The sequence below is a fragment of the Hemitrygon akajei genome, chromosome 3 (genome assembly GCF_048418815.1).
Source record: "Hemitrygon akajei chromosome 3, sHemAka1.3, whole genome shotgun sequence".
NCBI lineage: Eukaryota > Metazoa > Chordata > Chondrichthyes > Myliobatiformes > Dasyatidae > Hemitrygon > Hemitrygon akajei.
In genome coordinates, this window is record NC_133126.1 from 178,221,246 (window position 1) to 178,244,976 (window position 23,731).

Consider the following 23,731-nt stretch of genomic DNA (forward strand, 5'->3'; position numbering starts at 1 on the left):
AGCAGGCTATGCAGCATCTAGCAAAAGAGTACAGTCAACGTTTTAGGCTGAAACCCTTGGGCAGGGCTGGAGAAAAAAAGCTGAGGAGTAGAGTTAGGTGGGGGGAGTGGGGAAACATAAGGTGATTGGTGAAACCTGAAGGAGGAGGAGATGAACTAAAGAGTTGGGAGGTAAATTGGTAAAAGAGACAGAAGGCCATAGAAGAAAGAAAAGGGGAGAGGAGCACAAGAAGGAGGCATGGGTGGACAAGGAGATAAGGTGAGAGAGGCCATGGATAGACATATGGGGATTCCACCACCAAGAACATCTTTCCCTCCCCCACATTTTCCCTACGTGACTCCCTTGACTATTCGTCCCTCCCCAGTGATCTCCCTCCTGGCACTTATAAGCAGAACAAGTGCTACATCTGCCTCTACACCTTCTCCCTCACTACTATTCAGGGTCGTAACAGACCTTCCAGGTGAGGCAGCACTTCACCTGCAAGTCTGTTGAGGTTATATACTGTGTCCGGTGCTCCCGGTGTGGCTTCCTGTACATCAGTGAGACCCAACGCAGATTAGAAGACCACTTCACCGAGCACCTACGCTCCGTCTGCCAGAACAAGCGGATCTCCGAGTGGCCACCCGTTTTAATTCCACTTCACATTTCCATTCCAATATGTCTATCCATGTCCTCCTCCACTGTCGTGATGAGGCCACACTTAAGTTGGAGGAACACACCTTGTATTCTGTTTGGGTAGCCTCCAATCTGATGGCACGAACATCGATTTCTCGAACTTCCAGTAATGACCCCACGCCACCCCCTCACAATTTCCCATCCCCTTTTCTCCCTCTCTCACCTTATCTCCTTGCCTGCCCATCTCCTCTCTCTGGTGCTCCTCCCTCCTTTTCTTTCTTCCAGAGGTCATGGGTAAAGGGTGAAAGGTGAAATGCTTAAGGGCAATGAAGGGGGAATTTCTTCACTTAGAGGGTGGTGAGTGTGAAATGATCTGTTGGCACAAATGCTGGATGTGGGGCTGCTTTCAACACAAGAGAAATTTGGATAGGTACATGAATGAGCTGGGTATGGAGGGCTATGGTCTGGGACTAGGCAGATTAAAAGGTTCAGTACAGACTATAGGGCTGAAGGAACTGTTTCTGGGTTGTCATGTTCTATGACTCAAAGATTTTGTTTAAATTTAGTGGAAAAAATCTTCATGAAATCAGTTGATGATTTTCAGGACCTTTTAAGACAGAAAATATACTGACCGTTTCCAAATACAAAACAAAATCAGAACATCCAAAATCACTGTCACTGAGGTTACACTATTGTAAAAGCATTTTCATTTTCTTTTACAACTTACTAAATGCTTACAACCCTATCTAGCAATGCATCATCAGCAAATTTAGAAATAAGTCATTAGATTCCCGAGCCAAATAGTCAATATAGATGAAGGAAAAAAATGAGACTAAGCACAGTTTCCTGTGTTACCTTACTAATCACTGAGTACCAATCGTAGGTTTATCTTGATAGCTGATTCCCAATCTATGTCAGTATATAAGCTAACCTTATTTCTGGCTTTGTGGATCAATAATCCCCCATGAAGAACCTTGTTAAAAACCTTCCACTAATATTAGGCTAATACTAATACTTTGAAGCAATAGTGATTAGCATGGGCACTAAAAAGGCATTTGATTCAGTTAATTGAAATTTTCTTTACAGAGTTTTACACAGATTTAGTTTCCATGACACAATTATTAAAACTATACAGGCACTATATGACAACCCTACTGTTAGGATTAAAATCAATGGATATTTATCAAATAATTTTACCCAAGAAAGGGGCACGAGGCAGGGTTGTGCATGGTCACCGCTACTCTTCGCATTATATCTGGAACCATTAGCTCAATACATCAGACGAAATGAAGATATCAGGGGAATTACTATTAAAGGGACAGAGCATAAATTGGCCTGCTATGCAGATGACATTTTGATCTATCTAGGGCACCAACATACTCTTTACCTAAATTGATGCAATCCTTTGAACAATATGGTCAATTATCAGGATACAAGATCAACATAGATAAAACCCAATTACTTTCATATAACTATAGCCCACCAAGAGAAATTGAAAGTAGATATCCCTGGGCATGGCAAACAGTCTTTCAAATATTTGGGCATCATTATCAGAATGCAATTATCAGCTTATATATAAAAAAATTAAGGAAGGTATTTAACAAGATGGAACCTAATTCTTTTTTTTAGTCTCAGTCAAGGATTGAATCTATTAAAATGAATATACTGCCCAGACTATTATATCTCTTTCAGACCCTACCAAAAGAGATTAATCAAAATTAATTCAATGAATGGAACAAAATGCTATCAAGGTATATCTGGCAAGGCAAAAGGCCTAGAGTTTGTCTCAAAACTTTACAATTAGCCAAGGAAAAGGGGGGATGGGGCTTGCCTTCTCTTAGAGATTATTATTTTGCAGCACAGTCGAGAGCTGTGATATGTTGGTGCAACCCATCATACGATGCTCAATGGAAAAATATTGAGGGTGGGATACTTCCCATCCCCATACAATTTTGGCTGACAACAACCTACAAAGGTGCATAAATACTATTGATAGCCCATGGGTGAAATGGACTCTTAAAATATGGAAAACTATTATAAAAGAATATAAGCTAGAGGGAGATACTGCAATTCTTAAATGGTGTGCATATGACTTGGATTTAACGCCAAATAAACTGGATTTAAGGACTGGGCAGCTAAAGGAATAACAGTTCTTTGCAATTTAATGAAAGAAGGAACACTGTTCAGTTTTGAAATGCTTAAAGAGAAACACTTATTAGAAAAACAAGACTTTTATCGGTATTTGCAGATGCGACAATATGTTAATAGGACGGTTAAAATTGTAACCAAGGCAAGAACATGTTTGATAGAGCTATTTAGAAGAGCATATAATTCAGATAATGGTAGTAGAATCATTTCAAGTGTGTATAAGGGTTTGTCAAATCTTAAAACACATTCGACTTCATACATTAAAACAAAATGGGAGAAAGAAGGAGAGATAACTATATCTGAGGGAGAATGGACAATAATATGGAGGTATCAATGGAAGAGTACCAGTTCACAGAAATGGAGGGAGTTCAGATGGAAAAACTTGATAAGATATTTTATTCCACTCTCACAGAAATCCCATTATGACAGTAACCTCCCTGTTTACTGGAGAAATTGTGGAAATCAAAATGCAAACCATTATCATATTTTCTGGGAATGCCCCGTTATCAAAGACTATTGGAGTGGGATACACAATGCCCAACAAGACATCTTTAAATGTGAAATGGCCTTAGAAAGTAAGACCATATATTTTGGGTATATACCTCAAGAATGGTTGAAAAGAGATAAATATTAAATGAATATACTGCTAGTGGCTGGTAAAAAGACTCTTACTAGAAAATGGTTATCACAGGAGAGCCTAACCTTAAATGCATGGATGGAAATTACAATGGACATTTACAAAATGGAGAAGATAACAGCATCTGTTAATCATAAGTTGGAACAATTTGATTCATACTGGGAAAAATGGTTTAACTACATAACACCTCACAGGCCTGATTTTATCCTCACAAATCAATGAATATATTGTAAAGAAAGATCACTCGCTACTTGTACACAGTTTTCTACGTTCGCTTGTTCTTTCTTTCCTCTCTATTCTATAAGTGTATACCTCAGATAAATATTATGTGGAGATTTGTGGTACATCTGATTATATGATATATATATATATCTGAAATACATCTTATGGAAATGTTTATTTGATGATGAACTTCAATAAAAAATAAGTTACACAAAAAAAACCTTTACATGATGGATTCATGCGAAGAAACAAGTCAACAACATTTTTATCAAGTACCTCAGGGAAGTTTGATATTAAAGGGTTGATAAAATGTCTAATTTGGAGATATCTAAAGAAGTGAATGTTGGGTAGGTTGAACTTTACAGACAATTTTTCAAAAGATGCAAAACGATTATCTATATAAAAAAACTTCAAAGCACCTAATGCCCTTTCTATGCCAGACTTGAAATGTTAAATCGTGCATAGAAGGCTGAAAGAGATGATTATGTAAGATAGGACTAGACAGAGAGAAACCGTGAAGACCATTATACTTTCTAAACTGAGCCCATATTCTCAAAGTGTGCCTGATAACAGGGTTAGCAATTGGTTTAGACGGATAGCAAGGAAGTGCGGATCCAAGAAGTGCAGAGATAGTGAAATTCTTATTAGAGTTCAACTCCATTGCTACCCATATTGGGCAGTCAGACTGATTATGAAAGTAAGACCAAAAAATAAGACAACGTATGTTGGCTGCCCAGTAATATAAGCGGAAATTGGGCAAGGCCACACCCCCTACACTTTAGGTTTTTGAAGGTGAGCTTTATTTAATCAGGGATGTTTGCTCTTCCATATATAGGACAAAATAATTGAGTCTAACGAGTCGAAGAAAGCTTTAGAAATAAAAATTGGTAAAGATTGAAATAAGTATAAAAATTTAGTAAGGATATACATTTTAACATTAATTTGACCCATCAGGGACATGGCCAGGGCTGACCACTGTACTAGACTCTGTTTTGTATGATTTAAGAGATTAGTAAAATTTTCTGCAAAAAGACGCTTATACTTCCTTGTTACTGTAATGGCAAGGTAAGCAAATTGATTATTCACTACTTTAAAAGGGAGGTTGTGAAACTCTAACATTTGTGCTTCTCTGTTTATTGGAAAGAGTTCACTCTTATGTAAATTAAGTTTGTATTCGGAAAACTGGCTAAATTTGTTAAGGAGTGAAAACATTGGAGGTAGGGAGGTAGTCGGATTTGATATAAAAAGTAAAAGATCATCAGCATAAAGAGAGACTTTGTGCTCAACAGCCCCCCTCCAAATCCCCATCAGATCAGCGCAGCCATGAAATGCAATCGCCAATGGCTTTATGGCCAGATCAAAATGGAAGAGACTTAAAGGGCACCCTTGCTGGGTGCCACATTTAAGATTGAAAGGTTGGGATTGCTGAGAGCTAGTCAAAACAGCGGCAGTGGGATGGAAGTATGACAATTCAATCCACGTAATAAAACTTTGTCCAAGATCAAATTTTTCTAAAACCGCAAAGAGATAGTTCCACTCCACATGATCAAACGCTTTCTCCACGTCTAAAGAAATGACACATTCAGGAATCCCAGCTGAAGGTGAGTATAAGATATTAAATGGATGCTGTATATTGAAAAAAGGGAGATGATTTTTAATAAAACCAGTTTGGTCTTCAGAAACAATTAAAGGTAGAATGTTCTCCAATCTATGGGCCAAAACTTTAGCCAAAATTTTAACATCAACATTTAGCAAAGAGATCAGCCTATATGAAGAACACTCTGTTGGATCTTTGCCTCTTTTCGCTAAAAGAATGATATATGCCTCATTAAATGATGCTAGCAACTTACCTTGTTTAAACAAGTCAGATAAAACCAAGGTTAGTTGAGGTGAAAGCAATGAGGAAAATGATTTATAGAACTCTACAGAGAACCCATCAGGTCCAGGAGATTTACCAGTCTGCTGTATAGAAATAGCTGATGGCTTTGAGATCAGGAGAAAGCGTAAGAATATTTAGACTATTTAAGAAATTCTCGGCTGAAATGTTATCATTTAAAGATTCAGACGTATAAAGTCGGGAATAAAAATGGCTGAACATGTCATTGATTTCAGAGTGATTCAAGGTAATATTCCCATTTCCCATTCAAATTCTTGTAATGTATTGTTTAGCTTTGAAGCGTCTTAGTTGGTTGACTAAAAATTTACCGGATTTATCACCATGAATATAAAACCGGCTCTTACTTTCCAAAAGTTGGCGTTCAATTGGGTGAGTGGAAATAAGGTCAAACTTAGTTTGAAGTTCCACTCGTTTCTTATACAGCTCCAGATTTTTGGTTTGGGCATATAGTTGGTCTGTTTCTTTGATTTGACTGACCAGATCTAACCGCTCTCTATAAATCCTTCTTTTCAAATTCGCAGAGTATGAAATTATTTGACCCCTTAGGTATGCTTTCATAGCATCCCAAACAACCAGACTTGAAGTTTCAGATGATATGTTAGCACTTAGGAAAAAAATTACCTGGTCCTCCATAAATTTTACAAAATCATTATCTGACAATAAGGTCGAATTAAAACGTCAATGCTTATTTATTTGTGGGGAACCAGGAAGAATTATAGACAGGGTGACTGGGGCATGATCTGAAATCATTATACTCCGATAGTTACAAGAACGGACAGATGGGATCAACTTATTATCAATTAAAAAGTAATCAATTCTAGTAAAAGTGTGATGAACATGTGAAAAAAAAGAATAATCTCTCGCATTTGGGTGGAGAAAACGCCATACATTGGAGATAACATAATTGGAAAGGAAGGACTGAATTAATGAAGCATATTTGCTTGGTAGTGTGGTAATAGAAGACGATTGATCCAAAACTGGATCTAACAAACAGTTAAAGTCACCACCCAATATGAGAGAGTATGAACTCATCTCAGGCAATAGAGAGAAGAAGCAATCAAAAAACTTCACATCATCCAAGTTAGGAGCATGTAAGTAAGCTAACACTACCAATGTATTATATAATTTCCCCAAGACAGTGATAAAACAACCATTTGTATCTGATTTTAAAAGGCAAACACGAGGAAATCTGCAGATGCTGGAAATTCAACCCACACACATAAAATGCTGGTGGAACGCAGCAGGCCATGCAGCATCTATAGAGAGCAGCAATGTCGACGTTTCGGGCCGAGACCCAAAAGTATTGACGAAGGGTCTGGGCCCGAAACGTCAACATTGCTTCTCCCTATAGATGCTGCCTGGCCTGTTGTGTTCCACCAGCATTTTGTGTGTGTTATTTGTATCTGATAATTTGTTATGGAGCTTATGGAGCTCAAAGGGAACATTTGGATTTATGAGAATCGAGACCCCCCTGGCTTTAGCCTGAAAAATAGAATGGAAGTGCTGTCCTGCCCATCTTGACATGAGATAAGAGTTATCACAACTACGAATGTGTGTTTCTTGCAAAAAAAAAACAATTGCTGCATTAAGCTGTTTAAGATGCGAAAACACCTTCCTTCTTTTAACAGGATAGTTCAATCCCTTAACATTCCAGCTCACAAAATTCAACGGACTAACCAATGTCCTTTAAAAAAGGTAATAGGCATAAGCAATGTCAGAAATTCAAATAACAGCTCTGGGACAAAAGTATAAAACAAAGAAAAACAGGACAAAAATACATCCTGAATAACAAAAATATCTAAAGGTTCTATAAATGATACTGGCAACAGAGTTCCCTCCCACCACCTCCCAACCCACAGCAAGACAGCTACCGAAAAACAGCAGCAAGCTCTTCAAAAAAAAAGTCACTCCATAATTCAACTTCCTGTCTTGTGACATCATCAGCTCCGTCTTTTATCAATTAAAAAAAAAACAGAAAACTTTTAGCGCTCCAGACTAATATTATACATTGTGAAAAATAGAACAATTCCTCCAAAATATATTAAGCATGACTCAAAGTAATAATTCAAAAAAAGGATATAAACTAGTATTTAGAAAAAGATAAAAACAAGTAAACAGACTTTACCCAACGAACCACCCACGAAAGACTAAAAAATACAGTGAATTGGAAAAAAAGATCACAGAAGAAAACAGAAAAAAAATTAATGCTCCTCCGCCAATCTAGCTCATCAGACCGAATCGGAAGAAATCGAAGTAATAGGGAGGCTATAAATAAATTTCTGAGCTTCTGCAACTGAATTCAACCACTTCTTGTCTCCACTGGGAAGAGTAATTCGAAGTCGTGCTGGAAACCGAAGAGAAGGCCCGAATCCACGATTATATAGCTCCTTCATTACTTCTCTATACTCTGCTCGTAGAGTCAGAACTTGAGGAGCATAATCCTCAACAACACAAATCGATTGACCCTTGTACTCTAAATTCTTTCTCCGCCGAGCCTCCCTGACCAAGAGATCTTTAATCTGGTAGTGATGAAATCATAAAATTACTGGGTGTGGCTTGTGTCCTGAAGCTGGTTGAGGTGCTAAGGAACAGTGATCTCTATCTATCTCAGGTGGAATCGAAAGTATATCCTTCTCGAAAATCTCACATAGCAGAGTGGAGAAAAATTCACTGGGACATCCACGTTCGATAGACTCTGGCAGACCCAAGATACGTAGGTTCTGACGTCTGCTTCGGCTTTCCAGGTCAGTAACTTTTGCTGTTAAGCTTGTTATTATTGTCTCTCAAGCCGGAACAAACCTTTTCCAGCTCGTTAACATGTTGTTCCAAATCTTGCATAACAAGCTCGAGACTTGATAAGCGTGATCCTCCACTTTGGAATTGATTTGATCCAATTTCGATTCCAACAAACTGAAAGAGGACTTAATTTCAGCAATTATCTCCTGATGGTGCTGATCCAGTATCAAGATAATGTTTTTGCCCGACGGGCCAGCCACTGGAACATCTTTTTCCCCGGGTTTGCAATTCTTTGAGGTCATTGTAGAGCAGGCGTATTCGCAGACGAGAGGGAGAATAAAACGTTTAACAGTTTGGATTCAAAAAAGGTAGAAAAGGAATGCGGAGATAAGAAACAGAGTGGAGTGAAAGTGTTTAGCGACTAGTCCATCACCATCTTGACCGGAAGTCGCACTTTCCTTAAATAATGGGGACACATCTCCCCAAAGAGGATCAATACTAGTGTACCTGAAGAATGTACCTTTGCCCACTGCTCTACTCTCTCTATTCCTATGATTGTGTAGCTAGGCACAGCTCAAATACCATTCATAAATTTGCTGATGATAACCATCGTTGGCAGAATTTCAGATCATGATGAGGAGGCAGGCATGAGTGAGAGAGATCAGCTGATTGAGTGGTATTGCAATAACAACCTTGCATACATTGTCAGTAGACCTAGGAATAGGTCAAGAGCAGCTTGTGGTTGAGTCCACTAGGGGAAAGGCAATTCTGGATTGGGTGTTGTGTAATGACCCAGCTTTGATTAGGGAGTTTAAGGTAATAGAACCCTTAAGAGGTAGTGATCATAATATGATAGAATTCACCCTACAGTTTGAGAAGGAGAAGACAAAGTCAGATGTGTCAATATCACAGTGGAGTAAAGGGAATTATAGAGCGATGAGAAAGGAGCTGACTGGAAGGGAACACTAGCAGGGATGATGAAAGTTTCTGGGGTCCATTCAAAAGGCACAGGACAGATCCATCCCAAATAAGTAGTATTCTAGAGAGAGGATGAGGCACTGTGGCTGACAAGGGAAGTCAAAGACAGCATAAAAGCAAAAGAGAGGGCATATAATATGGAAAAAAAATTAATGGCAAGCCTGAAATTTGGGAAGCTTTTAAAAATAAACAGAAGGCAACTGAAAAGCCATAAAGAGAGAAAAGATGAAATGTGAGGGGAAGTTAGTCAGTAATGTAACAGAGGATTTCAAAGTTTTTACCCCCCCAATATATGAAGAGTAAAAGAGGCGAGAGTGGATATAGACCACTGGAAAATGATGCTAGCGAGGTAGAAATGGGGGACAAAGAAATGACAGATGAATTTAATAAGTATTTTGCATCATTCTTTACTCTGGAAGTATACCTTAGGGTTCTGAAAGAGGTAGCTGAAGAGATTGTGGAGGTATTAGTAATGATCTTTCAAGATCATTAGATTCTGGAATGGTTCTGGAGGACTGGAAAATTGCAAATGTCACTCCGGACTTAAAGAAGTGAGGGAGGTAGAAGAAAGGAAATAATAGGCTAATTAGCATGACTTCAGTGGTTGGGAAGATGTTGGGAGTCCATTATTAAGGATAAGGTTTCAGGATTCTTGAACATGTATGAAAAAGAAGGCCAAAGCCAGCATAGTTTCCTTAAAGAGAAATCTTGCCTGACAAATCTGATGCAATTCTTTGAGGAAATAAAAGACCGGATAGGCTTAGGAGAGTCAGCAGATGTTGTTCATTTGTATTTCCAGAAGGCTTTTGACAAGGTACCATGGATAGAATGGATAGAAGATTGGCTGACTGTCAGGAGGCAAAAAAATTAAAATAAATGGGGCCTTTTCTGGTTGGCTGCTGGTGACAAGTGGTGTTCCACAGGGCTTGGCACTGGGCCCACTTCTTTTCATGTTATATGTCAATTATTTCGGTCATAGAATTGATGGCTTTGTGGCCTGGTTTGCAAATAATACAAAGGTAGGTGGAGGGGTAGGTGGTGATGTGGAAGCAGAGATTCTATAGAAGGACTTGGACAGATTGGAAGAATGGGCAAAGAAGTGGCAAATAGAATACAACACAAGGAAGTGTATGATTGTGCACCTTGGTCAAAGGAATAAAGGCATACACTATTTTCTAAACAGGGAAAAAACTCAAAAATCAGAGATGCAAAGGGAACTCTTGTGCACAATTCACTAAAGGTTAATTTGCCAGTTGAGTTGGTGGTAAGGAAGGCAAATACAATGTTAGCATTCATTTCAAGAGGTCTAGAATATAAACACAAGGATATGATGCTGAGGCTTTATGAGGCATTGGTCAGACCACACTTGGAATACTGTGAGCAAGTAGTTTTGGATAGAAATGATTAACTCCAATAACTACTTTCGCTTGGCATGCAAGGAAATTACATTGCCATTTGCCAGTATTAGACCAAAAAGACTCATGAATACAATGCTGTTAAGTTCAGGTACCCTGTATTCAATGATTGACTACCTGTCTACAATCTGCGGGGCAGAAAGTGGATGATGGACTAGGCATCACCTCCCGGGATAAGTGTAACTGAAGTAATGTATGCTCAGACTCACGTAGGATAAGTTGCTGCTAGTCTAGTAATCATCCATCATCCAAAACATTCATTCCTTTCACTAATGATATACTGTAAATGTAACACATACTATTTACAGATTAAACAACACTTTACAAATCCATGTCTTCGACCAGAGACCAGGACACCATCATCTGCAACGTCCTCTCCAAGTTGCACATCATCTTGATTTGGAAATAGAGCATGGGAAGAAGCCTTTTGGGCCACCAAAGCAACGCTGAATATTAACTACCTATATACACCATTCCTAAATTAATCAGCCTTTTCTCCCTGAATTCTCATCAACCTCCTGAAGAATGTAGCAATCATCCATACACAGGGGGAATTTTACAGAGCCTGATTAACCTGCACAGCTTTGGAATGTGGGAGCAAATCAGAATACCCAAGGTAAGGATTAATCCTGGGTTTCTGGTTGTGTGAGGCAGTGGCTTTAATAGCTACATCACTGTGCAGCCCTATATCCTGGAACTTCCCATGCAATAACAAATTCAACTGAAAGATAGTAGCATTTCACAAAGGTGACTTGTCATCATCTTAGTGATAATTAGGTACAGACAATAAAGACAGCCAAAAATGCCCACACCCTGAAAAATGAATGTAAAGTATTCAAACTCATTGACAGTGCAGTTTTCACTCAGCATCTGTTTTGGGGGACATTGGATCCATTGAGTCTGCTCCACTAGTTTATTAAGGCTGATCCATTTCCCTCTCAATACTATTCTTCTGTTTTCTCCCCATAACCTTCACGCCCTGACTAATCACAAACCTATCCAGCTCCTCCTTAAAATAACCCAATGACTTGGCCTCCACAGCTGCCTATGGCAACGAATTCCACAGATTCACCACCTTCTGACTAAAGAAGGGTAACAGTGTGAAGTTTTAAACAAGACATATTTGCATTACTTAATTTTTCAATGCAATTTAAAACCAGGTGAATTCTTGATGCTACTGAAATAAAAACAAATTGATTTTTTTTCCACATATACCTGACTGTTTGTGGTAAGAGATCTCTCTGTTGGTCAAGCGGAGCCATCGCTTCTTAAAATTGTGCACTTTACGAATTCGATTTCTTCCCTGAGCTCTTTTAATGATTTCTCTGCAATACAGAACAATACATATGTAATTGGCTTTTCTATTCTAAGGGAGTTAGTGCTGCTGATAGACTGAAGTAGAATTTAAGGTGCATTCACTATATCTGTATTTGCTAAATCCTCTTACCCTTCTTTGAGAATAATTGGTTCATCTACACCACTGGGCTCCTTACTTTGCACAGATGATACTTCATCTATAAACTAAAAGCAGGACCATTTCAGGATAAAGTTAAAATTAAGGTATGACCAAATTTTTCTATTTGTAGGATAATTTATTTTTAGTGCATACTTTAAATTTTTTTTCCATGATTAGAAAACTGTTTACTCACCTTTTTAACTGAATCAATACATTTGTCTTCCTGAAACAGTTTAAAGAACTCACACATATAGGATTCCTTGAAGCTTGACTGCAAGTCAGAAGAAATTATACATTAATATATAACAACACTGGGGGGAGAGGGGAGGAAATACTCCCACTAAATCATTGCAAAAAATTATCTGCAGAATCTGTGCTTAAGATGGTACTGACCAGCTTGCTTTTTGATAGACTGCACCAGCTTCCCAAAGTTTGGATTGTTTTTGAAATTAGGGTTAAGACTCGAAATGTATGAGCATCCTACAAGGGCAGGAAGTAGAAGAGAAAACAAAATATGAAATATATTATACTAAGTAAAACTACATATTTGTGTAACACAAAATCAATGTTAACTGAAAGGTACTGAACCTTGCAACCAGACTCTCAATTACCCATGATGGAACTTTCTGCACCTTTTTCCAATCCTGTGCAGAGGCCCCTCCATACCAGACGATAATGCAACTTCTTAGAATGATCTCTAAGGTACATGTGTAGAAATGCGCGAGTGTCCTTGGTGACATACCAATTCTCCTCAAACTCCTAATGAAATATAGCCACTATTGTGCTTTCTTTGTAATTGCATCCTTTTGTTTGACTCAGGATAGATCCTCAGAGATGTTAATACCCAAAAACTGAAACTGCTGACCCCTCAATGAAGACTGGTATGTGTTCCCTCAACTTCCCCTTCCTGAAGTTAAGTCAATTCCTTGGTCTGATTGACATTGACTGCAAAGTTGTTCTGCAACACCACTCAACCAGCTGTTCTATCTCACTCCTGTATGCCTCCTTGTCACCATCTGAAATTCTGCCAACAACAGTTGCATCATTGACAAATTAAAAGATGGTGTTTGAGCTGTGTCTAGCCACACAATCGTGGGTTTAAAGACAGCAGAGAAGTGGACTAAGCACACATCTTTGAGGTGCGTCAATGTTGATAGTCAGCGAGATGTTATTTCCAATTCATACAGACTCTGGTCTTCCGGTGAGGAGATGAAGGATCCAGTTACCCAGAGGTGCAGAGGCCCAGATTTTGGAGCTTGTTGATTAGAACTGAAGGTATGACTGTGTTGAGCACTGAGCTATAGGTTACAAACAGCAGCTTGATGTGATCCAAGGTCAGTGAGACTGCATCTGCCGTAGTAGACCTATTGTGGCAATTGGCAAATTGGTGTGGGTCCAGGTCCTTGCTTAGGCAGGAGTTGATGCTAGCCATGATCAACCTCTCAAAGTACTTCATCACAGTAGATGTGAGTGCCTCTGGGTTGACAGTCATTGAAACAGTTCACCCTGCTCTTCTTGGGCACTGATATGACAGTCACTCTTTTGAAGTAGGTGGAAATTTCTGACTGCAGCACTGAGACTTTAAAGATGTTCTTAAATACTGCTGCCAATTAGAGGGCACAGGTTTTCAGAGCCCTACAAGGTACACCATCAGGGCCTGGCCTGACGCCTTGTGAGGGTTCACTCTCTTGAAAGCTGTTTTACACTGACCTCTGAGACAGAGATCAAAGGATCACCAGGTGCTGCAGGGATTCACACAGATGTAGTTTAATTCTCCCTTTCAAAGTGTGAATAAAATGCATTGAACACATCTGGGAGTGAAGTATCACTACCATTCATGATGTTAGGTTTTGCTTTGTAGGAAGTAATGGCCAGCAAACTCTGCCAAAGCTGACATGTATCCAATTCCATCTCTAGCCTCAATCGGAATTGTCTTTTCACTTTTAAGGTGAACTTCTACAAGTTGTACATGGACTTCTTGTATAGTTTTGGATCACTGGTCTTGAATGTCAGAGACCTAGCTCTCACTATGAATCTTCTGGTCCATCCACAGCTTTTGGTGTGGGCATGTCCAGTGTGATCTCAAAGGCACACAATCATCCACATATGTCTTGATGAAGTTGGTGACAGCTGTGGTGTATTCATTGAGACCCAAAGATAAATTCCTACATATTGTCTAGTCCACTAACTCAAAGCACTCCTGAAAACGCTCCTCCGCCTTTCTTGATCATACTCAGGGAGATGGTGCAAAAAAGAAAGAGGAGAAATATTCAAAAGGGATGATAGAGACAGCTTCTTCATGTAAAGAGTGGTGCATTTTTGGAATGAGCTGTCAGAAACAGTGGTTGAGGCAGGCATCTTAACAACATTTAAAAGCCATCTAGTTAAGTACATGATTAGGACAATTTCAGAGGACTATGGGATAAACATGAGGTGGGACTAGCCCACCGGGCAATAGACTTGGCAAGGACAAGTTGGGCCAAAAAGCCCGTTTCCATGCTGTCTGACTCTAACACTCCACTAATTACCTAGGTAAAATTCAGGCAGGCCAGGCAGCTTATTTTTCAGTTCTGAAATCAGCACAAAGTTTTGTGGAACTTACTGGGTGATGGGGTCGGAGATGGAAACTGTGAGGTGAAACAATTGCAACTGCGAAGAATCGTAGGAAGACAAAGCTGCTCACGGCAGAGTACTTCACATGGAGATCATCTGGAAATGCAGATTCAGTAAAGACGGTTAACACTTCTACTAGCTGTCTTTTCCAATGTCTTAGAATCATAGAATAATTACTACAAGGCAAGATTTAAACTGTTAAGTCCATACCAACCAATGTCAAACCAATTCTGCTAGTACTGTTCACTTCTTGCCATTGCATTACAAATCTTCACCTTTCACCTCCCATCAATTTTCTAACCTCCCTCCCTCCCCCCCCCCCCCCCCCCCACCCCTCATGTTACTAAATGGGGTCTCTTTCAGTCCACTGTATTTACTGGTCTCTATTACACTCTAAATAACATCAGGGAAAATAGTCAATGATCAAGCAGAATGAACTGAGATCTCCATCTGTACAGTCACACGCCTGGAATAATGGATTATTTAACTTCTCAAATTCTCCCAGTAGAAACTGATGCTTTTGTTTCCACAGTATACTCTTGTCAAGATCATGACTTCACAGATAAAGATGGAATTATTTTTATTATCATCTATCATGCCTTGCATCTCTCACCTGGAAACTGTTTCCTTGCCAAATTTTGTAGTGAATTAAATACCTCGCACATTAAAGTAGGGCAACTCATACTGGATTGCACAATCAAATTGAATACCCTCTCGACATAATGGCGAAGGTTCTCCTGCAAAATTCAAAACAAACTCAATGGAAAAAAACAGTTCCATTGCACTGGTAGCATAATTTGCAACATAATGTTCAATTTTCCTTCTTTCACCATGCCTTTTTCATATGAAAACCTGAAACAATATTAACAGGAGACACTCCATAATTCTCAACATGCTGCCTGTCTACACCCTATCTTAGAGTACGTACAGTTGTGGTAATACTTTGGCATCTAGGCCGCATGCAATTTTGATAACGTACTAACATGCATTAGAATTAGCTTCGTACAGACAGTAAAGACTGGAAATAAACAGACAGTTCTAGAGCGTTACCAGAATTAACTAGAATAGTTGCCGAGGCAATTGGACCTCAGCATTTACAGTTTAACGATTTGAATGAGGGGGCAAAATGTCAGGCTAAGTGAGTGGGTGAAATAAATGGCAGATGGAAAGTTCTGTGGAAAAATGTGAAATCATCCATTTTCAAACACAAAACAGAAATGTATAATATTAGCTTAGAATCAGTTATACTGCATGGAAACAGGCCCTTTGGCCCAACTCATCCATGCTGACTGTGTCACTTAATGAGCTAGTTTCATCTGCCTGGGAACAAATGGAACAAAGTGGGAAATTAATGTTCAAAAGGGACCTCTGTCCTCAGAGGTCACTGAAAGCTGAAGTGTATGTGTTGCTAGTAATAAGGTAAGTGCTGTGATACCCTTTATTACAAGAATTTAATTATCTTGGTAAGGTCATGGCTGGAGTACTGGTCTCTTTCATCAAGAATGAATATACTTGTCATAAAGGGAGCGTAATGAAGATTGACCGGAATAGCTCCTGTGGCAGTGAATTTGCTATAAAAAGAGACTGTAACTGTTCCAGAGTTTAGAAAAATCAGAGGAGATTTATTGAAACTTAAAACATTTCATCAAGGTTCAAAAGGGTGGATGGAAGGAGGCTGTTTTACAAGAATAGTACCAGCAATCCCAGTCTCAGAATAAGGGGGAGGATATTTAGCAATAAGTCGACTGTACTTCCTTAGAAGGTTGGCGTCATTCAATGTTTGTAGTGAGATGCTGAAGATGTTCTATAGGTCAGTTGTGGAGAGCGCCCTCTTCTTTGTGGTGGCGTGTTGGGGAGGCAGCATTAAGAAGAGGGACGCCTCACGTCTTAATAAGCTGGTAAGGAAGGCGGGCTCTGTCGTGGGCAAAGTACTGGAGAGTATAACATCGGTAGCAGAGCGAAGGGCACTGAGTAGGCTACGGTCAATTATGGAAAACCCTGAACATCCTCTACATAGCACCATCCAGAGACAGAGAAGCAGTTTCAGCGACAGGTTGCTATCGATGCAATGCTCTTCAGACAGGATGAAGAGATCAATACTCCCCAATGCCATTCGGCTTTACAATTCAACCGCCAGGAGTAAGATATGTTAAAGTGCTGGGGTTAGGACTCAATGTATTTAAGTAAACTACTTAAGAACTTTTTAAAAGCTATTATTAATGCTTTTTGAGAGGGTGTTTTTAGATGCATATCATATTTTTACTGAGTTTAATATTGTATGTAATTAGTTTTGCTACAATGTGTATGGGACATTGGAAAAAATGTTGAATTTCCCCATGAGGATGAATAAAGTATCTATCTATCTATCTATCTATCAATGAGACGAGCAGAAATTTCTTTTCACTCAGAGGGTGGTGAATCTTTGGAATTATCCATTGTGGAGGCTTGATTATTGATTTCATTTAAAATAAGCATCAAAAGATTTCTGGATATTAAGGGAATTAAGGGGAGTGAAGATTGTGCAGGAAAATGGAGTCTAAGAGATATGAAGTCAGCCATTATTTGGGTGAATGTCAAAGCAGGCTTGCAATGCAAGATGGCCTATTTTGGTTCCTAATTGGCAGTCATTTCTTTAAGTCCAACACTAAGGTCACTTGCTATTTACCAGCTGATTAACTTAAGTGAAATGATGCAAGGTATCATTAACAGTAAGTAGCACAATTTTACAGCTGCCCACTATGGGTTTCACCAGGACTACTGGGATCCAGCCCTCATCTTGGCCAAGACTTAATTCTGGGTTAAAGTTCTGAACTCTAAAGATATGATAGGTCTAACAACTGATGGAGTAAGGCATCAAGGGACCCTAAAGTAAATGGGACATTAAAGAGAATTATGGAGTCTCATCTCACACAAAGGAAGATGATTTTAGTTGTTGGAGACCAAATACCCAACTCTGAAAACGTTAATGCAGGAGTTCTTTGAGTGCCTGAAGCCTAATCATCTTAAATGGTTCAACAACAGTGTTCCTTCCAATCACAAGGTCCATCTATGATTGCACAATGTTTATTTCCGTTTTAAGTCCCCAGCAAGGAAATGCAGTAAAACCGAGATCTGATAAGTGGGTGTAACATTTGTGCTGCAAGAGGTGTCAGACTCTGACCAGAGTGTTTAACTGCTTATTCAGCAACAATACTACTACTACATCAATATTGAAGAGGTGATCATGATTATGTTCTAGGAACAGCTCAAATGGCATCTATAAATTTGCTAATAACACCACAGTGGCTGGCAGATTCTCAGATGATGATAAGGAGGCATACAGGAGTGAGATAGATGAGCTGGCTGAATAGTGTCACAGCAACAATGCCAGCAAGACCAAGGAACTGACTATGTACTTCACGAAGGGGAAGGTGGGAGAACAAACCAATTCTCATAGAGTCCTTACTACAGTCTGCAGATGATATTGCTGTAATGGGCTGTATCTCAAATGATGACAACAGAGAACCTAGTGACAAGGTGTCATGACAATAACAGTTTCCTCAACATCAGCAAAACAAAAGAGGGTATCACTGACTTTGGAAAAGGGTATGGAGTATGATGCACGTGTTCCTATCTACATCAACAGGGCAGTGGTAGAGAGGGTTTCCAAGTTGGTAGGAGTGAACATCACCATAACCTGAATTGGTCTAACCACACTGACACCAGAGTCAAGAAAGCTCACCAGTGCCTCTACTTCCTCAGGGGGTTAAAGAAATTTGTCATTTTCACTTTGATCCTCACCAATTTTTATTGATGCACTCCAGAAATCATCCTATCCGATGCATCAATGCTTGGTATGGCAACAGCTCTGCTCATGACTGCAAGAAATTGCAGTTGCGAAAACCAACTTTCATTCCATTGACTCTGTCTATACTACTTGCTGCCTCAGTAAAGCAGCCAGCATAATAAAAGATCCCACCCACTTTGGATATTCTCACTTCTTCCCCCTCCCATTGGGCAGAAGATACAAAAGCCTGAATGCACGTACCACCAGGCTCTATCTCGCAGTTTCAAGACTAGTGAATGTTTCCGTAATATAATAAGATGCAAACATCCTAATCATTCCAGATAATAATACATTATTATTATTGATCTTTTGTTGAGCTGACATTCTACCTTGTTGCGAGAGTGCAATTTATTATCTGCACTGCACTTCATCTGTACTGTTCTGCATTGTTATTGTTTTATCAATAGGTTTCAATAGGCTACATTTAATGTCAGAGAAATGTATACAATATACATACTGAAATTCTTTTGCTTCGCCAACATATTACCTCAAAGCACTGTTGAAATGAATTTGGCTGTATAGATTATATGCAAGGCAAGTTTTTCCACTATACCTCAGTACATGTGACAATAGTAAAACAATTTACAAAACTAGAGTCTTTCTACTACCTACAAGGCAAGCAGAGTAACACAAATGAATAACCTGCATGTGCCTGGCTAGGTGCATCTAAACCCCACCCACCTTAACCATTTATTCCTTCCACCACTGGTGCTCATGATGACTTATATAAGCATAAATCACATGAGCAGCAGACACATGTACATCATCAATTACAGGTTCTTCTCCAATTCACCCAGCACCCCAACCTGCACATCACTGTTGTTTCTTCACCATCACGGTCTCTAAGCCTTGTAACTATACCCAATAAATATCCTGTGGAAGTATTTTTACTAAGAGTGGTTCAAAATGCCAACTCTCATCTCCATCTCTGAGAATAAAATCGGGATAAGCGATAAACGCTGGTCTTGCCAGAATTGTCCACATCCAGAAAAATAATTTTTAAAATGTGGATATCCCAATAGAAGACCTTGCAACATATTTCTGACAGGGACCAATAGTTAAAAGTTCAAAGCTGAAAAAAAGCAAGTGTTCTCCAGCCAACTGAAATAGTGAACACCACAGATCATGAACAAGTTCATGGATGGGCATTTTACTGCATTAAATGTTTAACTCCATAGTTAGGACTGTGATTGGAACCATGAGGGGAAAAATTAATAGTTTTCTTAGCTTGCTTGCTTTAGTTGAAGGAAAGTTTATAATAGGCTTGCTAGTTTTAGTCACAGGACTGTTTGTTGGTAGTCTGTTGATAGCAGTTCTTGTGTACAGTTTGCAAAACTCAAGACCTGTATATTCCCAGTGGTGATATGGTGAAAAATGGAAGTGTGTTAATCCAGGTGGCAGTAAATTGACTGAGAGAGTTTGGTAAACTAGTTTAATGGATGTTATTTTAACTTTACATAAAGTTAAAATATATATTAGCAAAGCAATTATCAGAAAGTGAATGCACGCACCTTGTTCACCTCAACATTATCACCTTCTTTGAGCTTTATAGGATCAATTTCACAAGTTTTGCAGGAGTCACAGATCTAAACAAACAGAAATCCAAATAATCTTTAATAGGGATTTTATAAATATCCCAAAAGTTACATTAATCAGCATTTTATTTTTACTGTAGACCTATAACCAGTCCTTACAGCCTGCTGCATCCATGCTGACTATGATGGCTATCTGCACTAAATCCCATTTGCCTGTATTGGGCCTGTATCTCTCTCTATGCCTTTTCTATTCAAGTACTGTTGCTATTGCCTCTTAAACACTGAAATTACATCTGCCTCTATCACTTACTCTGGGACCATTTTCCAGATAACCACCATCCTACATAGGAAAACTTATCCCTCAGATTTTTAAAAATTTCTTACTTCTCACCTTAAACCTGAATCCTTTAGTTCTAGATTCCCCTGTCCTAGGAAAATTCCTGACCATCCATGCTATATATGCTCCTTATAAGTTTATCTGTAATGTTATGCCTCAGGCTTCTATGCATCACTGAGAATAAATCCAGTCTATTATCTCCCTATAAGTAGTACTTTCCATCTAACATCTTGATGAATCAAGATTTTGATCGGATCAAAACTGAACTCACTTCTCCCAGTATAGTCTAACCAAACTTTGTACAGCTGCAACATGACATCCCAACTCTTATACTCAGTACTTCAGTCTATGAAGGAAAGCACAGCAAACACTTTACTCACTACCCAATCCATGTGTTGCCATTTTCAGTGAGCTCTAAATTTGTACCACAAGGTCTCTGATATCTCTTCTATATATCCCACTGGAATTTGAACCTCATACTTGTCTGGATTAAGTTCCAGCTACTAGTACTTTGCCCAGCATTTCAGCTAATCCACCAGATCCTCGGATAACCTTCTTTACAAACAGACACCACCAGCTGCATCCAACTGTTTTGGTCATCAGCAAACTTATAAAGTAGACAACCTAAGTACATTCTCAACCAAGTCATTTAAATATACACTAAATGCCACTTTATTAGGTATACCTGTTTGATAATGCAAATATTCAATCAACCAATCATGTAGCAGCAACTCAATGCATAAACGCATGCAGACGTGGTCAAGAGGTTCAGTTGTTGGTCAGACCAAACATCAGAATGGGGAAGAAATGTGATCTTGTGACTTTGACCATGGAATGACTGTTGATACCAGACAGGGTGGTTTAAGTATCTCAAGAACTGTTGATCTGAGATTTCATGCACAACAGTCTCTAGAGCAGGAGTTCCCAACCTTTTTTATACCATGGAGCCTTAACATTAACCATGGGGCCTGTGGATCCCTGGTTGGGAACTCCTGCTCTAGAGTTTACAGAGAATGGCGTTTAAAAAGGTTCTGTGGGTGAAAACACCTTGTTCATGAGAGAGATCAGAGAAGAATGGCCAGATTGGCTCAAGGTGACAGGAAGGCAACAGTAACTCAAATAATTAAGCATTACAACAGTGGTTTGCAGAAGATCATCTCTGAACGCACAACACTTTGAACCTTGAAGTGGATGAATTACAGCAAAAGAAGACCACACCTGGTTCCACTGAGTGGTCATTAAATATATATTACAAACAATAAATGTCCCAGAAGCAATCCCCATGGCAAACCACGTGTTACAGACTTACAACTACCACTACCTTTTGCCTCACATCACCAAGCCAATTTTGGTGAAAGACGACAGAGGGTAGTTCCAGTTGCCAACCCATTTCAGATCTTTAGGGCTAGCCTACCATGTAGGATCTAACAACAATGGAGCTATTGAAGAATGAACCACTTGCATTTGTTGTCTTGATAGTTACTTCTCTAGGCCTCTCAGGAAGGATGCTCATCCTCTCGGGATATTGTTTCAGTACAGATCCAATTCATGTGCATCTTTTACTGGGGCTCTCTTGATTACTCAAAGCTGTATGATTGGGTAAGATTTTCAATCTTCTTCCATCATCAGCAGCATGATTTGGTAGGTATGTGATGTATGCAGGAGACTGAGCATTTTATGATTTAAATAAATGGTAGACACATTACACAAGAGTGCCATGTAGTGAATGAAGAACACAACTATTAGATGGCCATAAATGGGGAGAGGATGTCCTGGTTAGGAACACATTGTCATTCCGGAGCTGATTATCTGTTATTTGTGAAGTGGGGTGCCGTGCGCAATCATAATCGGCTGAAAATGGATGTGGGAGCACGGAGGAACATCTGGAAATCTCCAGGAAGACCTTCTTCGTTGCTGCTGCTGCTGCTGTGAGGACCGGGTCTCTGCTGGGAAGAACAGGCCCCCAGTCCTCGGGGTCACGTTGCTGATGGCTGTTGGCGGGGATGTCTTAATATGCTCGGCAGAGGATGGTGCTCGGAGAAGCTGTGCCGGAGGGGATGGTTGGAGGTTCGACAGACTCAGAGTCCGCTGCAGTCAGGTCGCTTTCACTGTGTGCTGCGTCTGTGAGGCTGGGTTCGACGGAGCTTTCACTGTGTGCTGCGTTGGAGAGGCTGAGTCGGGCAGCGCCGTGGAAGTCCATAGCGGGGGTATTCCCTTCTGCCGCCGGTGTGAAATGACGAGTCAAATCGGGACCCTGAGGACTTGTGGAATCTGTGTGGTGGTTTCTTTCGAACTTACAGTCTTTTAACATCTTTGGACTATTTTTACTGTGCGCATGGTCTGTTTTTTTTATCAATGATGCTATTGTTTGCAGGTCTTGTAGCTTTAGTTTTTGGTCTTGTTTTGTCTGGGGGATTTGGAGCTCCTTTCCGGTAAACATGCTAAGATGGTAGCACAATATTAATACGCAGCAGCCTCTCCGGACTCTAGATAGGGGATTGCCAAACGTTATGTGGATTTTCTGGTGTGGTCTGTTTTGTCATATGCTTTTGTGATATCATTCTGGAGGAGCGTTGTCTCATTTTTTAAAACTGTATTGCATTTGTGGTTTCTAAATGACAATAAACTGAATCTGAATTATGAACATAATATATAGCCACACTTCACAACAGTTTTTCATTGTTAAGCATACAAAAACATAATATTCTGCCAGATTACCTGTAGAAAAAAATATCCAGGAATGAAATCACATATTTGCAGAAATATTCATTAATTATTGTATAATTCTTTAAAAAGACACTCATATCTATTTTCTTGTACAAAGTGTCAGAATCTAATCAAGAGATAGTAGACAAAGTGCATAAGTAATAGAAAATAAAATTAAAAGCATAAGTGGTAAAATTCACATGCACACACAGCAATGTATTTAGATATCATCTTTAATAGAAGTAGAAACTGTAAGTTGATACTGGGCCATAAACAATGCACGATCAAATGAGATTTTAAGAACTGCTCAAAGGAAGGAGAAGCCGATCATTGCATAGAAACAGGGGTCTATGTAGATGGGGAGGTAGTGAAAAAAAATGAGATGCACTGGTGAAGGGAATTGGAATATGCACATGTGTCAGCTTTATAAGGATGGAGGAAATCAAATAGATAGGGAGGGCCATCACCATGGAGGAGTTTGAACATTATAAGGCAATGTCAGATTAGAACGCAGTTTTATTAAGTTTAAGAATGGATGGTTGGCAAAAGAATCTCAAATAGAACTTTACAGAGTTGAAATAGAAGAGACTAGCCAAGATAGTACCGGAAT

General features: G+C 39.4%; 1 protein-coding gene across 1 annotated transcript in view; it reads right to left on the reverse strand.

The window, feature by feature from the left end:
• Positions 1-23,731, reverse strand: part of rasa2 (RAS p21 protein activator 2) — a 173,631-nt gene that overhangs the window by 10,784 nt on the left and 139,116 nt on the right. The window contains exons 13-19 of the mRNA XM_073041454.1: positions 20,055-20,129; positions 15,331-15,454; positions 14,707-14,813; positions 12,498-12,584; positions 12,298-12,375; positions 12,096-12,169; positions 11,864-11,973 (exon numbers count right to left, since the gene is read on the reverse strand). Coding sequence (XP_072897555.1) covers positions 11,864-11,973; positions 12,096-12,169; positions 12,298-12,375; positions 12,498-12,584; positions 14,707-14,813; positions 15,331-15,454; positions 20,055-20,129 — 655 coding nt within the window. The remainder of the gene's footprint in view (positions 1-11,863; positions 11,974-12,095; positions 12,170-12,297; positions 12,376-12,497; positions 12,585-14,706; positions 14,814-15,330; positions 15,455-20,054; positions 20,130-23,731) is intronic.